Raw genomic sequence first — 25,379 nt, 5'->3', positions numbered from 1 at the left:
TGGGCTGGCTTTACATTGAACTCCTGGCAACGTCCCAATTTATGGTCCCCAATACGTAGTCGGCAAGCTGAAACCACTCCTGCAGCTGTTTTGGAAGTAATATGATCTGTGTAATGCGAAACTGCAAAATAATGTTGGATGTGGTGTGGAACATAATATGGCGTTCAATCACTGCAGCGTTTAGCTGAGTTTCTCCCCGTACAAAACTCTGTTCAGAGGAGAGATCATGACGCTCCAAAGGGGCGTGGCCAGCAGCAGCTGCAAAGGGGCGTGGTCAGCAGCAGCTCCAAAGGGGCGTGGCCAGCAGCAGCTAGTTCATTTAAAGCTACAGTCACAGAATTAGCACTTCAGGAACAGGGCTGAAATAGAGGGGGATGAGGCATGCTTTTCCCAGAAAAACATGAAATATACCAAGGAGTAAAAGATCAGTGGTCACGGATGTCAGACAGCTGGAGGTAGTATAACAGGGACAGAGGAGAGAGGGCAGCTGGCAGAGAAAGTGAGGGATGAGCAGACACACAGCAGCTCTGCACAGACGATCAATAAAGTCAAATAAAAGAACCTGACGTGCCTGGTCACACAGCCATGTCACGTGGAGACCCAGAGAGAACACGCTGAGCATCGATCTCCAAGCTTAACGATGGTAAACTCTGTCTGTATGACCACACACTGTGAGCCATTTAAATAGTATATTCTATAGCACTGAACTCAGACCTTTGCAATATAGGTTAGTTTATTAAACTTGTTTTTTTTTCTGGCTTCCATCTGATCCATTTGTCAGATTATATTGAATGAAATGTATAAGGTTAGAGATATGCCACAAATTAAAATGCAATGATTTGCTTAGTTTAGTGAACCATAAGGCAGTGTTGAGGAGATCTCTGGAAACTCCTTGCACTATTTATGCATTTGAATCTGCTAATGGACCCAAATGATACCAATACTGAGTCTCTGATCAGTGGCACCCTACAAATTGAAAATGTGATGTTACCTCTGTCTATACTCACTGTTGACTTGATGCACAATTAGACCTCTTCATTTAAAAGAAACACAGACATAATGGCCTCAGATGTGACCAGTAACATCCACAAATGTATAAAGAGAATGGGGTACAGAGAGAGGGCCCAGTTCATTCTTATGAAAGTTGCTCAGTGGCGCATGAAGCCAAAAAGGCCTGACTTTTGAGAACAAAAATACTCTCAATCTTCCAGGGATCTTCCGCATCCATTTGCACTGCATTTTCCTTATGCCCCACCGCCAATCCATGAAGGCAGCGTCACGTCTGGTCTCTTTCCCAATGTAAGTTAATTCAAAAAGTCAACAGTAAAAAGTGTTTTGGCCAGCAATTACGTCTAAAACTGACACAGAAGTTGTACCGTTTGGCTATTGCAAATATTTGTTTCGCAGACAGCTCACATCCTGTAGCAGCTTCTATTGTGTGTTGTATTTTCAGTGCATGAAGGAAGATGTTAAGTTGTGTAAACTCTGTGATTCTCTCCATTTCCTGTCATTATATTTATCATGGTTTAGAAGGACTAGCTCGACACCCTCCAACCTTGAATATTAATCAGCACAGCAGCAGGGTCAGGAGACTTTGCACACCATTGTGAATACATCTGTAAAAAGTAAAAACTAAGGCATGATCACTTGATTACATACTGTATATGGCTTGTCCTGTGCACCAGCTGTAGTTTCTGTAAAGAAAAGAAACTTCAGAAAAAGACTTACCATTGTAAGAGAGGCGGGGCTTGCTTAGACACATGATGAAGTGAACTTCCATTTCATTGGACGCCACAGACTTGGAGCAGACAGGACACTTGAATCCTAAGAAGAACAGAAGACAACAGAAATTAGATATATGTCTCTGAAATAAGTAGGTGTCATGTTGTAAAGCGCTTTTAACTGACAGCATTTAAGAAAATGATCAGTGGTGTAATGTTAGTACATTTACTGAAGTACTTCTTAAGGTACAAATGTGAGTATTTACATTTTATGCTACGTTATTATTCTACTCCATTACATTTTAGAAGCAAATATTGCACTTTTGACTCAACTACATTTATTTTACATAATTAGTTACTTTACAGATACAAAATATAAATAAACTATGATAAATAAATAAAGGTTAAGATATCCAGCAGTAGTTTATACAATAATTAAAAGTAGCTTCACTTAAACCAGCTGTGATGAACCCATTCAAATAATAATCCAGTCATTTATTATTGATGAAAATAATGTGTTTCTGATCAAAAATGATGTTACACATTTACAGGGTCTCTGGCTCCCATCTGACAGAGCATGACAAACTACGTGTGGATATTATGATATATAGCACAGCACGGTCTGGACCCTTTGATAAGACATGTTCTTGTCAAATATTGAAATGAAAAACCATTCAATACAAAGGGGTGTTTTACATTTCTTCTTTTGACTGGAAACGCAGCTCCAACCTGGTCCTCACTGATATATAAAATTTAAAAAAACACCACTGTGAACCTAAATTTAATGTGGATAGAGTTATTAAATTATTGTTTTCTATTATTCTGGCTTTTGAATTAAATATTTTATGAAAACAGAGGCATTAAAACAAAGTACATTGAAACAAGCATTGTAACAAGAAAGTACTTTTCATGGAAATCACTGCCGTTGGTGTGTGTGTGTGTGTGTGTGTGTGTGTGTGTGTGTGTGTGTGTGTGTGTGTGTGTGTGTGTGTGTGTGTGTTTTGCATTTAGTTTATTACAGCTACTTTGTTAGGACGTACAGCTCATTCAACTGTCAATAAGTAGTTATACTGAAGCTATCCCATAAACTGACAGAAAGCTTTTATGTCTCAGAACATTTGGACACCTGCGGTATCTCTCGGTGTCTCACGTAGAGATACCGCAGGTCCTTCCTTCCTGCAGCGGTCAGACTGTATAACCATCATGGCTCCCGGTAGACCCCCTCACATATAACAACACTGACTATAACACCCCCCTGTTGTGTAAATAACTGTGCAATATCCCTGGCTGCTATACTCAGAATGGTTTCTGAGGTCTATTTTTGTGTATTTTGTAAACTGTGTGCTTCTTGTATATATTTTTTTCTATCTTGGGTGTGATATTATTAAGCTGTATTTGCTCCTTCTGCTGTACAAAGGAAAATGTCTCCTCTGTGGGACGAATAAAGGTATTCTGATTCTGACTTTATTTCTTGCAAGAAAGTTCAGTCAGAGAGCAGACTCGCTGCAGAGTGAAAGATGAAGAATAGCGTTTGGGTTGCATATTTAAACACAGAGAGGAGAAAGGGGGGGTCGAGCTTGGTGATAATGAAAGGAGCATTCAGGGAGTTTTAGGGAGGTAGGGAGGCCATATCAAGATGTTCTCAACAGAAGTGGAAGGTCATGCTGTTGGTGCACAGAGTGTGAATAGCAACATTGCAATTTTCCCAAGCTTAGCAAAGAAGTGAAAGCCAGTAAATAGAGATAAACATTAGAAAATAAGAATCACACAATGATATTAATAAAGTAAGTAAGTGAGTATAATATTTTTCCATGACATGGTCTCTTACATTTTTTACGGAGCTGTATGTGGAGGGGGTTAAGGTTAGGGTTAGGATTAGGGATAAGAAGTAATTATAACAGGAGTAATGGAGGAATTATGGAGACGTTATTATACATAGCTGTATTTAGTACCTTTCCACACTATCTTGGTGTTTTTTTAATGTTGGAGCTGTCTCAGTAGCCCCCTCCTGTGTTGTTTGGATGGGACCCATTAGGCCTAACATTATTAGTTGAACACATAGCAGGTAATTAGATCAACCACTGGGCCACAGTGGGTTTGATGCCAAAATCACAAATACATTCTTACTAGAAAAGTTAAGTTACCAGACATGTTCTTCCTTGCACACGTTGCAGTTGGCACTAAGTACTCCTGAACTTCAACTAGTTTTTCCTGTGTTCTTCTTCTTGTGACTGCATCCTTTATCCATCTTTATCCTCAGGAATGCAATTGCAATAAAAGGCTATATAAAACATGTGCGTGAACTTAAAGGGGCATTGCAGGGATTTAGTGTTGTACTACCATTCAAATGTGGAGCACACAGGAGACAGACATAACAAGTGGAAATATTTAGGGGGCTAAGATCCAAAAAAGCTCTTGATCTTACTTCCCAAAATGAAACATGTCTTTTACCCCCTCACATTTATTTGGAACCCTCTCTTTCTAACCCGAAGTTTGGGAGCCTCTGCACTACATGACATCAGCAGGGGTTATTATCCCAGACTCCTTTGGACTGGTAGACTGCCCTGTACGTGTCGATTGGTTGAGTTACTGCATTAGACCACATTTTGTGATTAGTCGCAAATTTGACAAGACATTGGCTCCTCACCAACTTTGTTACAGAATTTCTTTTTTGGTTAGCCTTGCACAGGAGCATGGAGGGACTGGGACTGAAAAACGTCCCTGGACCTATTGAGCCCAGCGCACAATAACTACGACACGCGCATTTGTATGGTTGTGGCAATTAAGACTCTTAAGCCAGAATTACTAACAGTATATGGTTCCCTCAGGGGAAAAAAAGCTCCTTCACTTCATGAAATCCCTTAAACATGTGATAAATGTGTCAATCTGCAACCTTTGAGATGTGCAGGCCACCGTAACTACATTGATATGTTCAAAACAACAGCAGGCTGCTTCAGAATAACCATTCCTAACTCTACACATATCCGAAGCTCGGTTATTACCTCATATTCTGCTTTTTGATAAAGGAAACGTCCGGTCACCAGGGCACATCACAGCCTCTTTCCCACTTAAAGAAGTTACTTTTACCCTGGGTGCAGCCGTAGTGCAAATAGACCCGTGTACTTTGACCACAGTGGACTCAAGCACCTAAAAAAACACAGCAGGCTGCTTATGTGAACAGCAAATATTGTTTTGCTCAGAAATAAGTTCAATTGTGTTGATGCGCCATGGCAGCACTTCCCATGGAATACGATAGCCCAAAACAGCGGTGTCACAATGCCCTAATCTGAAATCGAAGGAGAACCCAGAGGTTTGCATTAGCGCTGCCACCTCTGAGTTTGCAACTTGAAGAAGAGCACGATTATAAATTCATGCGGTCGCCTTTCTGGACTACAGGCTGTTCTGGGATTCTCCAGAATACACAGGTGGCCAGTCCACTCCTGCACAGGACATTATGGTCTTGACTTGCACAACTTTGCTAACTTTATGATAATAGCCTGACCTCTCTTTAGGACCCGGAGGTGTAGAGGGTTCAAGAACAGAAGAAGATAAATTGCTCATACCTAAACGGGCATATAAGAAGACATGTCTTTTTAATAGGCAGTTATTCTAAATACCCCAAAGCTTGTCTCTAATGAGAAGTAATCCAGAACAATTTCAAAATATATTTCATTCTCCAGTCCTAGCTTCTTGAGTGATATCCTTAAGTCGGTTTTATATCCTTTATTATTTTTCATTGCATATTTTTCTCTGTGTTTCTAGACTGAAAGACTAAGCAATTTCAGGTTGGAAATCTTTTCGTTTATATATAAGTGGGTGTTAACTATTTGTCTTTTATGTATTTATTTCCATGAGAAAAGCGGATAATATTGACTGAAAGTGCTGCAAACCTGTAGTGTGTGAGGTACAGTATGTGAGGCTGACTTCATAATTCAAGCTCTCTGAAAATGTCTGTCTGAAAACACAATTGGCTTCATAAGAAAAAGGTTCAAATCTGAGTTACAAAGGTACAGTACTTTGATGATATGTTAGGTTTCACACGGACAAATTCACTTTACCCCCACCGTCTTCCACATACACTTGCACCTGACCCACTTTTCCCATGGCTGCTATTTTCAGATGCTCCATAGGGATGGGCAGAGGGAGGGAGGAGGAGGAAATGAGTGAAAAGGAGGTGCAAAAGGAAGGTGAGAAAGGTTGAGGCATCTGAGGAGAAATGAAGAATTATGATGCATGGTCCTGCAGGACAACTCAAAGATGTGTGTGTGTGTGTGTGTGTGTGTGTGTGTGTGTGTGTGTGTGTGTGTGTGTGTGTGTGTGTGTGTGTGTGTGTGTGTGTGTGTGTGTGTGTGTGTGTGTGTGTGTGCATTTGTCTTAAACTCAGCCAAACACCACAAATCCTTGAGGACTTTTCATGTTCAAGGAGCACATGAGGTCAAATAGGGACACAAATAAATCATAGGACTCGATCATAAATGAATTATAGTGGTGCCTATGTGAGATCTGGATGTGTGTGCACCAGCGGTGTGTATTTGAGCAACTTGCCAGTAATCCTGCATTGTGCAGATGTGGTTTTTTGTCAAATATGCAGGTTTCTGTATAATATTTTTCTTGCGATTTCTGTGGGCTGCAGGTGCTGTCACCAGACTGCATGCAGTAATTTTATGACTTTATGTTGCATACTGAAATATCTTTCTGCATCTTGATCAGAATGTAAAGGGCCAAATAAGATTTAAAAACAAAAATCTGTTTAAAATTTAACTTGATGGATGGATATTTTGGCAAAATACATTTTGTATTATTGTACAAAAATATGCTGCTTAACATTAAAGGTGTATTCTCTTTTCACCCACTCAATAGTGATATGTGATAAGTGACAATGACAACATTAACATGCTGCTCTTCATTGCGTTTCCACACAAGTGACTACAGCATACTTTACTTACTTGATGTCTATTTATAATTATTTCTCAGCCCTAAATTAATACTAAAACACTATGCACCAACAATATGGACTACATAAGTCAACATATAACTCGTCATAAATGCTATCCAAAGTAGAGACGGAATGGAGAACAATTGAATAAATGTGATAACCTAACAATATCTATAATACTTGGCATGGCAATGTTTGGCAATATCCCCTGTATAAAGTAGTTTAAAGGGGAACAAAACTCCAAATCTCAATTATATCTTCTGGCATGAGAATACAAATAAAATCTGAATGCTTGAAACTATTACCTTTCCCAGTGGTGCCATGCAGTGTTTTGTTTAGACATTCAGTGAGCAATTTAAGCCTTGGGGTACAGTAACATCCTGTGTAATTGTTTCACACACCCAAACAAGCACTCATAAACCGTGTGGGCCCATCTAACCACCGACTAAGCCAGCTTATAATCAATACAAACACATTCAGCAGGTGCCTCTTAATGCTGCTGCTCGCAAAAATATAGAGAAACAGATCTGAATACTGCCGCTTTAGCTCACACTAACCTAACTGACTTTTAGCCCTTTTGACTTCACCATTTTCTCAACACGTTATAAGGCTAAGTAAGCATAGCTTTAGCAGCACGTTAAGCAGCCATGACGGCAGCATTAGCTTTTTAACGGTAGCTACACAGGGGGTGCAACCTCTATTACGACATGCCCCTATTACGACACAAGTTTAGCACCGCCATTCCGACAGTCTACCCAGGCGCGTCGGGGGCATCGTCTTTCTTTCATTTTTGTTTGTGTGTCTTTTTAACGTATTCAGTTTATTTTGTATAATATAATATAGCCTATTGTTGTAATGGATGCACTGACTGGTTGGCACTCAATTTCGTTGTTGTCCGATCGCCCTGCATCCGATCTGCAAGGGAGTCGCTCAAAGAAAGTTAAAGCTATGCAAGCCATCGAGGCTGCTCCCAATCCTGCGGAGCTGTAGACCGGAGCTGATGGGATGACGATGGAGAGACTTGGAGGAGCAGTGGCGGTGGATTCGGGAGGGCTATCAGAAGCATCCATGAGGGAGGAGGGGGGCCCTGCGTGTCTGACAATGTACTACCGCTCCGAATGCTTCCACTTAAGTGGACGCAGACCCAACGCACCATGTCGGAATGGCGGAATGTTTGGGAAAAAAAGTAAAGTGCCGCTACTCCGACAATGAAAAAAATGTTTGTCGGAGTAGTGGCACGTTTTTAAAAAAATGGAAATGCCCCTACTCCGACAATTAGACGTCAATGTCGGAGTAGAGGTATGTCAGAATAGCAGCATGTAACCCTACACAGGAAGCATGTAAGCACAATATTGAATGTACATTACCCGTGTGTAGTGAAGTGAAGTTAGCGTTTAGCCGTTAGCCGTTTTGTAGATAGCTGATAAAGACATGTGTTTAGCCTGGTTATAATGGAGTCATAGTATCTTTTTGGTGTTTACTAAGAGATAGACATAGAGTTTAGTTGTTACTTAACATTAACACCCTGTTACTGCCAGGTGTTGCATAGCTAACTCAACTAAATGACAAAGCTAACGCTAGCTTGCTATTGGATGAGCTGTTAAGGGCTAAAGCTCTAATATTAAATATGGTACTGATTCCACAAACCACAAAAGATGTTCCTATGTCTATTTTTCATCCTACTCATGCTTAACTGCACAAAAAGGCTACTAGTAATTGCAATCCAATCAAGATGTTTAATTCAATGATACAAACCACACCCATTGAGAAGTAGGTATACAGGTACTAGTCGCCTAATGCATTTAAATGTGTAATCCATTCAAATAAAAATAACAGCTCCTGTGTTTGTGTCTATTGACTGCAGGTGCTTCATGTATTTCTTTTTCAACATCAAGAGCACACACTCGAACAACAATGAATGTTGTGTTATCCTGTTTTCAGCCCTGTGTGATGTTTTAGTGAAGAACAACATCAGTGAATCAAAGTTGCACAGAACAGCAGCGCTAAGCACTGATACAACAATTAACATTCAGCGAGCGGTGGGGATCAAAGCCCAAATATGACTCAAATTCTAAATCAGTTGTTATGCTATCAGTTTGGATTTCCCAGAAGCTGGATCATGACTGGGGTGATAATGTCTGACTGAATCATGATTGTAACAGGACAGCCACCACATGATCACCATGTTTACTTACAGATGAATTGTCATACAATGTAGGAAAACAAATTGTGTGTGACGGGTGAAGACAAGACCGGAATACCAGGGAGATGTCTTTTTTTCCCAATAGATGTTCATTTGGACACAAACATAAAGTCACTGGCTGAAAAATGTCTACAGTCACAAAGGAGATGTACTCCAACAACACATTTATTTGGGCAGAACATTGTCATATATCATTGTTCTTGCATTTCTCCAACAGCAGATGGATCCTTAAAACAGTCTCTGTCAGAACGGGACTGTCACACTCTTGCCTCAAGTGGAAACATGCTTAGGTGAATATGAACAGATATATTTACTCATCACTTAAAGAATAACAAATACTGATTGAGATAGAACTCAATTACAGTATATATATTAACCTCAAACCATATACCAGATGCCCCCCCACAGACACATTCAGCAGGTGTCTTGACCTTCCCCAAGCACCTTCATCTCGTTTACTTGCTAAGGAACGATCCCAACGGAGTGGAATGACCTAACTGGCATATACAGCCCTGGAAAGAATTAGGAGACCAGTCCAAATTGTTCTTAAATCTTTATCTCTACATGTATGGCAGTGTCTGTTGAATTCCAACACAGAGAAATGTTGTTCATAATGTATAGAATACAATAAAAAAAAAAAACATTTAACTCAAGGACATACCTATAAATAATAAAACCAGATCAACTGATAATGCTGCAGTGGTCTCTTCATTTCTTCCGGAGCTGTATGTTAAGAGCTGTCTGAATTCTCTAGATAATAGGAAGGAGCTTCAGTGCTTCCTTATTATCTCTTTTAGCATAGGGTACACCAGACGACCCTTTATGGAAGGAAAAGAGATAATGCTAACAGTCCTTATGGCTGCTTCATTTACAGTATAGGAAGCAATGACAAACTGAACTTTTTTTACCCAGTTTGACTTCAATGGTTCAGTTCCCAGCAAAAGCTGTCCCTCCAGATAGTGACCTCTTACAACAATCTAAGAATATACAGTTAGCATTGGTAGCATGAAGAGCTACTGCCAACAAGCACTCCATTTCTTGTTATCTACCATCTACCTGCCAGACCCACCGCCATTTGGACCTTCGGTTCACTGAATGAATCATACTGCCGACTGCTCTATCTGCATTTGTTTCCGTCTCTGTGTTTTCCCGCCTGTCTGATTATCTGATTGTGTTCACCTGGTGTCACTCCCCTCCCCAGCTGTGTATAGTCTTCTTGATTGGTCTTGTATGTATTTAAGTTCTGGTTTTCTGTTGGTGTTTGTGGGTTTGTTTTGCATTTCATAGTGAGAAAGAGGGCTTGTCTGTATGGCTTATATCCAATCACCTTGAATAAAGGTAATTTTCTGTTTACACTTTTGTCTGTCTGCACTTTGGCCCAACCTGCGCTGCTCAACCCTAACAAGTTTAATCTATTTAAATGGGCCATACTAGACTGAAGCATGCTGGTTGACAGTAGCTCTGCATGATATCACTGCTAACTGGATAGCCTATGATTATGAGGAAGTAAGTCATTATCTAAAAATAGCTCTAGAGGGAAACTGCAGGTTGAATTGAAGCTGTCTTAAAAATGTCCAGTTTTCATATTTATTTCAAAACTAACCATATAATTAATAATTAAATACATCTCAACTTAATTTGAGAATATCTCCATTAGTTTGTAGCCTATTCCTTCTGAATGCTAGTTGCTTAAAAGCTTTGACTTCAGAACATACACTTATTCTAATGTTACAGCCTCAAGTGTGGCATTACCAAAGGAACTTGGTAAAAGGTAGGGATACAAAATTGCACAAATGACCCAAATCCTGCAGGCAATCCGTTCTACAATCTATCCTACAGAAGACATGTACACACACACACACACACAAACACACACACACACACACACACACACACACACACACACACCTTGCATGACTTTGCAATACCAACAGTGAGGGAGGCTGAGAAGATGGAGCTGTCACACACTCTGAGCTGAAGGGCTATTAAATGGTCCCATGGAGACTTAATCTTGTCAACCCCTGCACAGACAACACACACTCACACACACTGTTCCCAGGCGAGGTCACTCAACTCAATTTCTGGCCAATGCATATTTCATCACCCCTTGGCAGCCTGGCTCAGCCTGAGACCCTGACGCAGCTCCCAAATAACCAGCTTCCACTGATAAAGACTTTCAGACTAACAAAGACACTTGTATCGAGGAAACGCCAACACGTGAGTGAAGCTATACAGCGTATTAAATATTTATTTGTTTCCAATTACTCCACCTAGGTTTTTTTTTCCAACGCTAACTTGTGAATTTGGAGTAGTAGTTACTAGGCAAGTAGTTCATCCAGATTTTAGTGTATTTGCTAGAGCATGGTCTCGTGCACATACATTGTTGCCGATGCCATTTTTGCCTTAAGTTTACCAAAGTTGAACGCCAAATGAACTCCACATGATGCATATCTATCTTCAACCTGAAGCTGAATATTGTTCGCTCTTTCGGTCGTATAGAGATACAGTTATCCAACAATAATGTTATTTTGGTTCACGTATGAACGTGTCCTGGAACAACTCTTCAACTGGACACAGAGATTAATGTTTCATTTCACCCAATTGTAGGTAAGTAGCCAAAGACTTTATAGTGATTGTGTTTTAACCATAGACAGTATAACTGGACGTTGTGTCTGTGACGTCACCAATAGGATTCTGCAGTGTTGCTGTGGAGACCGGAGTCGGCCTTCCCGTTTTTTCACTCAAAACTCATCCTGAAAATCATTTTACACTTCTTCCACTGAAGGCAAAACGATCCTCATGCCTTCATGAAAGTACTCAATTGCTATGACACTGGGGAATGTTTTTAATGTTCTTATTCAGAACTTTAGACTTTTATTTCACTAAGCATGGTAGGTCACATTAGCTATGTTTGCTAACACTGCTAATGGAATCGGCAAACACAGCAACTGTGACATTTAATTTAAACTGTGCATTTGTTTCCAGCGGTCTACTGTATATCAAAAAAGGCTAATCTATTACAGTACATGTGCTGTCACTGTGTTGTCAAAAATAAATGTATGACTATGATTTAAGCCAGGGGTGTCCAAACTTTTTCCACTGAGGGCCACATACAGAAAAACATAGGAAGAGCTGGGCCACTCACTAGAGGTGAGGTATATTGCTTCATAGGTTGAGTTATAAGTTAGCCAAATCAATCAAATGTAGGTAAGTTATGCTTGATACTTGAATATGCTTTAAGAAAACCAACAGCCTACATCAAAGCTCTTCGTAGAGTTTTATTTATTTATGTATTACAAAAAAATTGTGCGGCTCATCCATTTAAACAGGAGCCTCAGAGTGCTCATTATAGGAGGAAATATGAAGGGTATATTTCAAGCTGGTTGGAACTAAGGTTTGTTAGAAAATATTTTGTACTTTAACTGAATGTATTAGTGAAGTGGGTTTATAGACACATGAATGAAAGTACAATATAAGACATGTGTGGGCCATATTCCATTATACTTTTTGAATTTGCTGAGGGCCGATTCAAAATGGACCACGGGCTGCATTTGGCCCCTGGGTCGTAGTTTGGACACCCCTGATTTAAGCTGTCTGTTAGCTTGTTCTTTGTTGTCTCCCAATCCTCGCAACTTTCTGTAGATGCTAACCGGCTAACCAGCTAACCGGAACCTCTTGTTAGATTGGTGGAAGGTTTGCAAATGTATGTGGCTACATGTTTTCATTATCTGAAACTGGAATGAGGAAGCTTTATCAACCAAAGCAGATTCAAGGTGTTCTGTAAAAGATTAAAGAAAAATGAGGGAGAAGCCTGGCCAATGTGTAAAATCACAGTTTTTTATTTTTTTTACTTTCATTGTTTCAAGAAGGCATGTGTATACATAGTTTAGATACCGGTTTAATCATGTCCTTGGTAAACAGCTGAATTACATTGTATTTTATTAATTAGATTTATGATTAAATAACCTTTGTGCCCAGAAACCTGTTATTTTGTGGTTATGGTAGACTTTAATTATGTTTATTCATGATTTTAAGGTTAGTTAAAAATACTGTGTGTTTTTTCTCTTTTGCTAAAGATCAGTGAGATCAATATTGAGCTTTATTAAGCAGTGGCTATGGTTTTTTTGCCTTGGGTTTTGTGTCTCTGGCAAGGCTGCCTTGACTTCTCCAAGGCCCTTTGTCCACATGGCTTCCTTTTTGGCAACACTCGCTTTTTTTTATTGTTTCTATGACAATGATATCTCGACAACGTATTGCCTCTGTTGTATGAAAAACTTTTTTTTGACTTTGTTTTTCTAACATTACAACCAACCAGAAGAGGCTTGCTTTAACACATTGTATAAATAAGCTTCACTGCTCAGTCAGACAGACATAGAGGCGATCCATGTATGGACAAAAAGTACGAAACTCACTGGCATCATTCGTGTCCGCCCAGATGACCAGTTCGAAGAAACGGGCATTTTGCTTTGTCATGGTAGTTTCCATCTAAAACACATCTCAGAAACAAGCTTCTTCTCCAATTTCGACCGTGACCTCACCAGCACTTTGCATAAAATGTTAGGCGACACAAAAACAGGGATGTGCTCAGAAGACTCTCGGTGAAGCGCTTTTTATCGGGGTGGCGGCAATGCACTCTGTTCTCATTAGACACTATTGAAAAAAGACGCTGGTGCTCTGAGAAATGCGCTACATTGGACCCAGGCCATTAGTACAGCTTGTCGGAGTTGTAGGAGCCTGACAAGACTCCAGACAAAACACGACTATTTGAACCTCCTCTGAATGTTTTGGTTTGTGGCTTCAATTCTACTATTAAGTGCTCAATCAATTAAAAGTATGGTTATGCACTTATGATTCACAATGTAGGCAGCATTCCACAATTACCAATTCCATAAACAGTTGCTAGGAGACAAATGTTAATATTTGGTAATACAATACATATTCACACAAGTTTCACATTGTGTAGCCCACCTATACACAACCCAGAACCAGGGACTCACTTTTATACCATAACAACAATCTTTCCCAAGGCTCCACCAAGCGTTTAATTGCTCCATTCATAACCTTACCTCAACTAGATTTTCCTGAACCATAACCCCAACCTCAACCATGTAAAGTGGCCATGCACAGCTATTTATTGAAGCCGAAATTGCAAAATGCTGGCTTTGTTTAACTTTAACCAGGGTTTTGCAGTAGAGCTCAGTATCAGTGTTCTTGTGCGGTGATGTGACCAACAAACAAAAAAAGAGAACTTGTGCTCACTTCACCTCAATAGAATGGTTAAAACATGGATCTGAAGAATAATGTCCAGAAGAAGAGGTTCGAAGTTCATCGTGAGGTGCCGATCTAAATCAAACGGGTGCCTGCGAGCGTAATGGCTGCACAAACAACTCTTCCAGATCAATAGCACTGTAAAGTCCTGACTGTTTCAAAGCTCACATAAAATATCTGCGGAACAATAATTACAGAGCAGATGAAGGCTCGGTTATTGTTCCCAGGCCGGGATGTTATCTGTGTTAACAGTAGACGCTTTGCCTGATCAGTGTCGATAGCTGCAGAGGACAGACAAACGTCAGAGGAGAAAGGGGGAGTCCGTTTTAACTGTGCAGTAAAATAAGGATCACAACAGTCCGGGGGCAGAGGGAGAGATGAATCATCCAGCCGTATACTTTATGGTGCAGAACTGAGGAGGAGGAGGAGGAGGAGGAGGAGGAAGGACAGAGGGAGAGAAAGAGAGGGGACAGTAAGGCAGGGAAAAGAGGAAGGCCAGACAGAAAGATGAAGGGGTTATTATTGAAAACCTCCATTTATTGATTATTGAAAAGAGAATGCAGGATTGGGGAGAAAAAAAGGAAGAATGCTAGAGAATGAGGAATTATGCTGAATCATGGAATAAGCAGTGACTGGGTGGAGGTGGAGTGAGAGGTGGAGAGAAGATTGGTGAGTAAAGGAGAGTCAGGAGGACAGAAAAATAGGAAAACGAGAGAAAAGTAACGGAAAGAAAATAAGATTAAAAAGTATGATAATGAGATAAGTACAATTTATTGATTGGAACTTTTTGCGTCAAAGCAGCCTAGATAAGACATCGCACATGCATTAGAAGTGAATAAAAAACAATACAGATACATATCAGCAGAATAAGATAAACAAAATACGCAAAAGATTGAATATTGACATTTCAATAATGAAGATAATAAAATGTACGAAGGAAATAGTTCTGTTCTTATGGAGGGTTTGTGCAGTTGCAAAGTTCCTATCTTTTTAATATTTTCCAACTGTAGCTTCTGTGGATATCACTTCCAGGGGAGGTCATCATTTTCATCTTGTGCTCGCCATATCCAATGGTTGCAACTACTCATGGTAATCAAAATCAGCCCACCGTAGTACAAATATGGAAATGTTCTGGTTAAAACTGCTATTTTTGATCCTGAAAATGTCAAAAATAGATTCAGCAACCCCACTCCAAAATTGTCCAAATCTGCCAAGCAATTGTTAAACTATTGTCTGCATGCTATAATGCTAATTAACACAACTTATGCTAATTGTGCAAATTGCCAGACTTGTGCAAGTTAGCATCTGTCAGTTTCTTCGTGCTGGGGACCTGTACTATACATTTCTATCATAAAACTTTGCGTATACACAGTCATGGAAAAGAAGCGTATTTGAACAGAAAAGTGTGTCAGAAACCAAATTGTTCATTTATATCTTAAATCGATCCATTAGATCAAACAAGATCTACAAGAGCCATTTAAAATAATCATTTTGTCTTATTCAAGTAAAAGTATAAGAAAGCCGCCAGAGGTTTTTCTGGATCCTGATTACGTTTCCTTTCTCTTCTCTCTAGGTAACCACAGTCTTTAAAACCTCCTGTTGTTGGGCCATTGTGATGAGAAAAAAAAGCTTTCAGGCAACTATCTGAAATGGTTGTTTTGTATGTAGTGTAATAGGGCTTGCTTGGGTGGTGGACAATTTTGAAAAAAAGTTCCCAAAAGAATTACTGAAGAATCTACAATGTAAATACAGAAAGAAAGCAACGCCACAGTAGCGTATCCATCGTCTTTTAGTATTTTGTTTTAACTCAACTACAATATTTTCTATTTACTAAACTTAAGTTATTTGAACAAAACAATATTAAGTTGGTTTAATGTAAAAAATTATCCATAAAAATGAATGTATCTAGTTAAATTGAATATACTTAAATCACTTGTGTATAATTTATTTGATTTCATTAAGTCCATATCAATAATAGTAAGTTTGGATTTACTAAACACTACTGTGTGGAACCACTTGACATACCCTTTTTAAGTAAATCCAAATGTTTTGTTGCCTTGACCTTAAAAAGTTGTTTTGTTGGTGTTAAAAGTGTAATTTTTCATTCTGTTTGCAGCAGCTTCCTTTTATCAGACTGATTTCCATTTATAACACTCATCTAATCACTGGATCACAATCAAAATGGGTTTTTAGATTGAATTTCTAAATGTATTGGACGTATTGCATGCTAACCTGCTTATTAGCAAATGTTAGCAGGGCAACACTTTAAACTGCATTGGTGAACATGTCAAACAAATGCAACACACAGACAAAACAGTCCGGAGATTTCTAGCTTGCTATGCTCACATCTGTAGAGTTTGGGCTTTTTTTATTCAGTCCAGCTGTCAAAACAAAGAGAAAAATCCTTTACTTTCTCATTGACTACAAACTCATTGTGGTTAAATAGGATGTATATCAATATCACATCCACTACTTGGCCTGCAGGATGATTTCACTGTGTGTGAATTTGCATAGCTTGCAAGTGCTGTAAAAAGTAACTAAATACAGTATGAACATGCAATAAATATAAATGTAAGTATTGTCATGTTGGTCTTTGTGCCTGTCCAACAAAGCACTGCAAAAAGTACACCTTTAAAAGCATCTGGGTTCTCCTGACCTTCAGAACTGTCTGCCATGTAAAATATCATCATAAGGGTTGAACAGTAAAGAAAGTCAGTTTGCTTTAATTCAGGCAGGGCGCTTTAGGGCTTGAAAGATGGAATTTAGTAGTTTTCTTTTACTTCTTTTTTAAAAAGATATTTTAGGGCAGCCAGTGCCTTTCCTATAAAGATAGATTTGATTTGAAAAAGGGAGACAGAAGTGCCAGGTTCAAACCCAGGTCCTCCTCTTGAGGTATACGGCGGCCCGTTCTTGTCAAAATCTGAATATTTCTATACATATAACCCTATGCTGTGAGAGAACAAGTCTTTAATCTCAGACAGTCGAGTGCACAGTGTCAAATCACTCAAGTGAAGGTAAGCTAAGGGCATGATCAGCGTCACAAGATTAAGAAGCCTTTCTCAATTCTTCTGTTAATTCAGACAAAAGCCAGAACTGAGGACACTGGAGGTTTTCAGCTGTGTTCCCAGGGGAGCTGGGATCTGATAGAGTTGCAGATGCACAGACCCGCAGAGCCATGCAGAGACTGAGTTTCACAGCAGACGGGCTGAAGGCAGAGATTCTACTGCAGGAGCACAACAAAGCCACTCTGGGGTTTTAGCTGTGTGGCATGGCAGACTGAAGGCGGAGAATTAACACACAGAGGCACTCCAGGCAGGCGGTGTCAGGCAGACGGATCAGAGCGGAGACACCATTAATACTACAGATGGGAAGTCTGAGAGTCGCACGGCCTGTCACGCTGCCCAGCCAACCAGGCACAAGGAATCATGGGAGAGACTCAGGATGTTTGGTGATGACATGCATGTTTGACTACATTCAAAATGTGAAGGTACAACATAAATGCCTGACTGGGAACAGATAAAGTACAAGAGATAAAGTACAACATATAAAAGTGACAGAAAGATATATACTCTGTGACCTGTAAACATCTTTGATCTGCAGCTCAGAAAAGGCGAACGCAAGATGTCAGAAATACTATTTATCGAGATGAATGTCAGTTTAGTTCTTGTGCCCTTTCAATTATCTTAAGCGATAACCGGCTTTCATTTAATGTGTTTAAATGCTTTTTTGCTAGCCATAGATTTGTTCTCCATGAATCCATTGTGTGTTGGGTATTGCAAAATTTCAATCAGGGGAAATAAAATGGGACAAAAGCATTATTTGACTGCCTTAAAATGGTTGAAAACATTAGGAACATATTTAAAACTAAACATAGCTTATTATCTGCTTTAGTACACCCATGGCTGTCAATAAGGTGAAGAGATTTGCAGTGTTGTTATGCAAAATTTCATCATTCATCTGTCTGGATAAAACCAATCTTACTTTGAAGTTTTCTTACCCAGACTACTGCTCTCATTAACCTGCTGCCTCGTCTTAGCTTTAGCTTGACCTTTTCAGCTGTTGAGTGTGACTACATGCAATATGAAATCCCTGAACAAGAGCTTTGTGCTCATATGTAATATAGATTTTTTTAAAACAAATTCTGGATTATACATTTAAGTCAAATTTGTGTTGCTTTAGACATCATTTCTAATATTTTTCTAATGTATGTACGAAAACATGTCATTCAACCTTTGCTAAGCCGCTCCCTTTGATGTGAGCTGCTGCTACTCCAGCCAACATTTGGAACTAGCATGGAATCAAAACTGTCACCAACTGGACTTATTATTTTTGGAAAGAGAGAAGCAGAAAAGGGGTCCAACCAATGTGCGTAGCTACTGTTTATCCATGGTGTCTGGATCAGTCCTGAGGAAAGCTCTAAACCCTACCATATGGGCAATTTGGGCATTGGTTTTGTTGTCTGCACAACCTCACTCATCATAAAACAATATAAAAAAGCTCACTCTTCACAGCCGTAAATAACTTCAATAAGGTCAAATTTTATTTCCAAACTGTCTCTGATAGGGTCTCACTACACTATTTATGCACATCAACTTTATTAATATTTTATTTTAGCGCGCCCCTGGTTCAGTTGGAGGGATTAATGAAGTGATCATGAAGGAGCTTTTTATAAAGCAGCTGTGTGATGCATTTACTGTAAGAATCTCACACAGTTATTAAATAGCGCAGATTTATTACGTGGAGTTGTGTGCGCACGCATTTCTGTCTTGGGGCGGGCTTGGGGGGCCCATGAGCTCTCAGTGCCCAGAGGCCCCTGGAGGTACTAATCCTGCTTTGATTAAACCGATGTTTTATTAGTTGTTGTGCTATTTGCATTATATTGACTACTTTTGTGTATGATTTAGTTGCATTTGAATTCTTCATATTGATACAGCCAATAGGATTATGTGAGGGGTTTTTTGTACAATAAACAAAATACTACAAATAAATTCTACTAATTTGTGTTGAGTAAATTCAACACAGCTGTATGATGTAGCACTTAATTAAGATGGTTTCGGTTTTTATTTACAGAAATGCAAGATGTAATATTTAGTTTTCTGGGCTTTTTCCTATTTATTCAACCAAGTTTTGTGCAACCAGTTGACAGCACTAAGTAATCGAAGTCTAAATGTTTTTTTGAGTGTTTGACATCTTGGCTCGACCTTTAACTGTAACCAGTTGGCTGTCACCTCCATTTTGTTTTTGCCACCTTGATTTATGAAGCAGCAGGAGTTGCATTGAGAGCTCTACAAATGAAGTGCACCAACACTTTAGATAAAAGAGGATGAGACAGCAGTATTTGTAGCGTTTCTCTCTCATGAACACACACACAAACCCACACACTTCCACTTCACAGAGCCTCCCTGGATCTGATCATCAGCAGCCTACTACTGTCATGACCATAAACGGTCGGCAGCCCTGGAAACCGTTGGCTTGATTACGTCACAACTTACAGCAAACGCAACTCTCTCCAAGTCCTTACCTTACCGGAAAGACCAGCAGTTTCCATGGGAACAGGACAGAACAAGAGAAAGAGAAAAATAGACGGAGAGGGACGGAGAGGGACGGAAGGGGAGGATGGATGCTGCGGTGTGGAGTGCTCACAGAAACAGAGAAATTGTTGTGTTGTCTCGCAGATCTGTAACACTAAGCTGATAGAAAAAAACCCACAGCGACAGAAATGACCCAGCCGTCCAGTTAATACAACATAATATCAAATATAATATTCACTTTATTTTGACATAATAATAAACGGTAAAAGAAATACAATTTCCGGGGTCCTGAGCTCCAACTCTCCAAAAAAAAGTAAGACATTATACAATAAAAAAATGGATAATTGTGACTTATTGTTGAGTAAATAAGACCGTGTGGTTAGAAAAAGAATAACAAATTAGAAAGAAAAAACTATTTAAAAAAGGGTTAGGGTTAGGGTTATTCTGAGCCCCAACTCTCTTCTTAACAGACAGCATAAAGGCCGACGTTATACAATTAAATAAAGAGGAATATAATAATTGAGGCCTCATAGCTTCGAGGCTCCCACGACCAGACTCTATGAGAAAAAGACATGGTGCAGGCACGACAGATACTTCCAATAGAAATACATCGCTTTTCAAATCTTTCTACATAACACAGAGAAAATGGGGGATTCGTGTTGGTGTGCACGTGTCAATAGATAACATTTTGTGACTATAACACGGAATTAAGTGAGACTTGGTTGGGTAATGTGACTATAGGAGCCAAATTGATCTATTTATTATTTGATCATTTAATTGTTTAATAATGTTTAAATATATAGAAGGTATGAAGCCACAGCGTATTTGTAGGTTTCTATCCATGAACACACACACAAAACAACACTTCCATTCACAGAGCTCCTGGATTGATCATACAGCTATACTGTCATGACATAACGGTCGGCAGCCCTGAACCGTTGTTGATTACGTCACAATTAAGCAACGATCTTCAATCTACCTACGAAAGACCTTTCCATGGACAGACGAACAAGAAAAGAGAAAAATAGACGAGAGGACGGTAGAGACGGAAGGAATGGATGCTCGTGTGATGCTCACAAACGGATGTTTTTGTCTCGCATCTGTAACATTCATAGCTGAGTAAATAAAACCCACACGACAGAAATGACCCAGCGTCAGTTAATACAACTTAATACAATATATATCATTTATTTTGACATAATAATTAAACGTAAAGAATACAATTTCCGTGTCTGAGCTCAACTCTCAAAAACAAGTAAGAATTATCAAAAAAAAATGAAATTGATTATTGTTGGTAAATAAGATTTTGGTTATGGAAACTGAAATAAAAAAGTTTGTTACTTAACGTTAATTGATTGTTCACTACACGTGACGTTGAAAACACCACTCCCTTTTGACAATCAGCTGATTTTCTGGATACAAAAGGAAAGGACGGTATTGTTTTGGTTTGAAGCCACGCGTTTTTTTTAATCGCTGCGCAGCAGAGAAAAAGTACATTTAAGTTGTGTATATTATTTCACGTTACTGTCTTCCTGTTTCAACATTGTCCAGTAACACTAATTAATTTGTAAACTGAAAAAAACTGAAACATTGACTTTCATTAAATGCATTGTATTTCTCTGGTTTTTAATTCGCATCGCATTCGATATTGAGGTAATCTAAAAGTAACGGAAAGCATCGCACTGAAAAAACTTAAAACGTTGACGGTAATTAAATATATTATGTCAACAGATTTCACAAACTGTATTAAGTCAAAGCAATAATAATTTAAACTTAATATTATGCTTTCAACTAACCTAATAAAGTTTTGTCGACATAATACATTTAATTAAAGATTATGTTTTTTCTGTGTATTTAAAGAAGACAAACGCAATCAAGGAATTCAAAGGAGAAAAGGAAAAAATAAATGTAAGGAAACAAACAAAACAAAAATATCTCTGTGTGTGAGCACGTCGGCCCAGGCGCATAGTTGAGGGCAACGCTAAGGTCACTTCCGGCCAAAATTCCGGCCCCGCCCACTTTACGGTGAAAATAATGCAATAGAGCGAAGCGGAAAATAATAGTATCTTCATGTCTTAAAGCAGCTGAGTCATACAGTATATTGCACCTCAAACAACAAATACATCCAGAGTTAGGTTTCTTTTCTTCCTTTACAGAAAAAAGGACGGTAAAAGAAAGGATGTAATTCAGAAATCTCAGCTTCAGTGTCAGCCTGCTGCCTGCCACTTGTCCACCGGCAGTCCCACCGGACATCCACCCACTATCCATTTAAATTAAACCCTACATGTAAATCGATGCTGAAACCATCGTAACTGGGCTCCTTGTAGATAAAAAAGGAACAGTTTTATAAATGTTTTGATGTACGTATTCGCAGAAAACAAAGGGGGCGTGGTCTTGCGTAGAGGGAAAGTACCCTGATGCGTTGCTCTCATCTCTACCAAAGGACAGAAAGGAGTTAAAACAAGGTTGGAAAAATTGCTCTTTTAGTGACCTTAAATGGAGGTGAGGCAGAGGTAGGAAAAAGTATAATTACAGTGAGAGCAGAGGGCAGAGTGTCACACTGTGGCCTGAGCTCTGGCTCTGTTTGCTCCGGCGTCACAGGGGGTTAAATTAGGATGTTTGCTCGGAAAAGTCCCTGAATGCTCCATCAACCCCTCAGAGGCCGTCTCTCCGGAGAGCACAGTGGGCTGACAGGGATCAGTAAACAACACAGCCTGAACAGCAGCTGACACACACACACACACACACACACACACACACACACACACACACACACACACACACACACACACACACACACACACACACACACACACACACACACACACACGCAGGGTAAGGAGAAGATGTAATCCGTTACAATAACTAGTTATGTTAACAGTAACCTTATTTTAGTATCACAGTATAAAAGTAATGTAACCTGCACTGAAAAACTGAAACATTGACTTGAATTAAATGTATTATGTCAACACATTTACGCAAAGCAAGAATATTAAGTTGAACGTAATCATTTTAATTTAAACTTAATATTACTGCTTTCAACTAACATAATACAGTTATGTGACATCTGATGACATCATACAACAGATTTCACATTAAAGTCAACCTTTCAGTTTTTCCAGTGTGATTACTTTCCGTTACTTATGGATCATCTCGATATCAAATGCAATTCAAATAAAAACTAGAGAAAATAAATAACAATAAGATGTTTTTAACTTAAGTTACAATGCAATCTTAGAAAAGAGGGAAACAAGATATTTAATGAATAATTTAGTAAGAGCGATAAAGATTAATACATTAAGACTGTATTTGTGTTTAATAAATCAGGTGTCCAGCTACTGTATTCAAAACATAAATGTATTTAAAATAAATTAGTATAAATACAAACCATAAAGAACATTTATTGAGTACACCTTTATTTAAAAATGTATTGTTTCTTTTTAAATGTATTTTTTTTAATGTTATTGTAATCGAATAGTTACATATTTTTGTATCCTGATTATGTAATCTGTTAGCACCCCAAGCCTGCACACACACACACACACACGTCGCACACACACACACACACACACACACACACACACACACACACACACCATGTTTTCCCCAGTGCGATCGTTAGGTAAAGACGAGCTGTTACATGTCTAACCGGGATCCAACTGACTCGTGTTTCCAGTGTCAGCTCATCTGTGGATTACATAAGCAAATCATTGATCCTTTACTTCATCTGGAAGAGATTGATCTGTTCACTTTAAATGACCCAGAATCCAAGGTGTAGTAAAAAACATTCAAAGAACCAGTGCAATATTTTGATTAAGAGCAGGAGACTCACTAATGACACAATTTCAAAACAGACCGCTACACCCAAACTCGGTAACTCGGTAAACTCTGTCTGTAGTGTAAATTAAGCGGCAAGCTTTTGCAGTCTTGGTAAGTATACAAAACTTTACAATAAAAAAAACTGTCATTTAGGCTAAACTGGTATAGATTACAGTTTCCTGAGTAAAACAACTAAAAGAAACAATGTAGGTTGGAGATTGTTAACATCTGTTAGACAATAATAAGTATATTTTATTTTCCACAGTTTACGAGTGAAAGTTTGCTCAGAACTATTTGTACACAGCATGTTTTATGACAGCCTTGCACATCGTCAGGTATGACAGCTAGTTAGTCAGGACCAACGCAGACTTCCAGTTGGAGGGTTTCATAACACCCACACCCACTAGTTGGTGCGGTACAGCACTTTATGTGGCGGACCCTCCATGCAAACATACAAATGGAGTGGGAGTGTGTAGGGAGAAGGGAGGGAGAGGGTGTAGGGGCCGGACTGGTATTGGGCCTCCATGTCTTGTAACATACCAAGGCAAGTTGCTGGAACATACAGCTCAGGAAAGACCACTCAAATGTTTCTTAAATCTTTACCTCTACATGTATGGCAGCCATTCCAGTGTCTGTTAAATTCCAACACAGAGAAATGTTGTCAGAACTTTATAGAATACAATAAAAAAAAATCATGTAACTCAAAGACAAACCTATAAATAATAAAACAAGAGAAACTGATAATGCTGCAGTGGTCTCTTAATTTTTTTCTGAGGTTTATCTCTTTATCTACGTAAACTAGATAAACTAAATAAAGGTTACTTTTCATCTGCAGTTTCTGCCAGGTGGATGACAATTAAAAAACCCATAAGGGGCTGCTGTACAGCTCAATTGGTATGAATGGCGGCTGAGCAAGAACATGGGTTCAAACTCGGCCTGGGACCATTTGCCACATGTCATTCCCTCTGTCTTCCCGTTTCAACTTTGTATCTGCAATAAAGGCACTGGCTGCCCGAAAAATATATTTAAAAAAACACATAAGGGCACACAAGCAAAAGACAAAAACACATGAGCAGTTTAAGAAACACTTATTTAGTTCAAATGTTACAGTCTTGATATGAGTAGTACTCTTTCCAATGTTTTTAGAGCCTACTTAATAAATGTCGAATGAATTATCCCATGCAGCAGGTATGTGTTCCTTCATTGTTGGGTTGTTCAAGGGAATTCTGTGAAATGCATGCATTGAATAAAGCTTATTAACGGTATTTGTCTGTAATATGACTACATATAGATCAGTCAGTGGATAACCTGTTTGGCCTGTTTGAAAGCAGCTGCCCAAGTCAGAGGTTTTGCAGTGACGACATTAAGGCGCTGTCCATAGCAACAGCCCCAGCTACCACGGCGACCTTCGCTGCATGTTATTGGTCAGCCATCGCAATTACAGTACATATGTCTCGACATGCAGCCTCAAGACAAGCGCAACCTTTGATGCCCTTTAAACCTTTTACTCGACATTTAAAATACAGATCCGAACAGTGGAAACATAAATATTCTACCTTTCTCCAGACTGACTGCCTCTTCTTCTCCCTCCGTCTCCTTCTCTCCCTGACCTCATTCCCTGCTTCTTTTTCTTCTGCAAGTGCTTGTGTAAATAACATTTGTGTGTGTGTGTGTGTGTGTGTGTGTGTGTGTGTGTGTGTGTGTGTGTGTGTGTGTGTGTGTGTGTGTGTGTGTGTGTTTGTGTGTTAGTGCGACATAAGTCAGCCGGGGAGGGAATAGTGAGGTTGAGGCGATATTTGCAAAGGTGAGGGGAGTGTGTGTTTGGTGTGTGTTTGTGTGAGGGCTCGTGCGTATCTGTCTAGAAAAACAGCAATGATGGGCGGCTGTGTGGTTGTCACAGC

The 25,379-nt window shown here is 39.3% G+C and overlaps 1 protein-coding gene across 1 annotated transcript in view; it reads right to left on the bottom strand.

Moving 5' to 3' along the window:
- znrf1 (zinc and ring finger 1) overlaps window positions 1–25,379 on the bottom strand; it is a 49,391-nt gene that overhangs the window by 16,456 nt on the left and 7,556 nt on the right. Inside the window, exon 2 of the mRNA XM_063910837.1 lies at window positions 1,729–1,824. Coding sequence (XP_063766907.1) covers window positions 1,729–1,824 — 96 coding nt within the window. The remainder of the gene's footprint in view (window positions 1–1,728; window positions 1,825–25,379) is intronic.

This window comes from Eleginops maclovinus, chromosome 2 (genome assembly GCF_036324505.1).
Source record: "Eleginops maclovinus isolate JMC-PN-2008 ecotype Puerto Natales chromosome 2, JC_Emac_rtc_rv5, whole genome shotgun sequence".
Classification (NCBI taxonomy): Eukaryota; Metazoa; Chordata; class Actinopteri; order Perciformes; family Eleginopidae; genus Eleginops; species Eleginops maclovinus.
The sequence above is the reverse complement of the archived record's forward strand: the minus strand, read 5'-3'. Positions and strand labels throughout refer to the sequence as shown.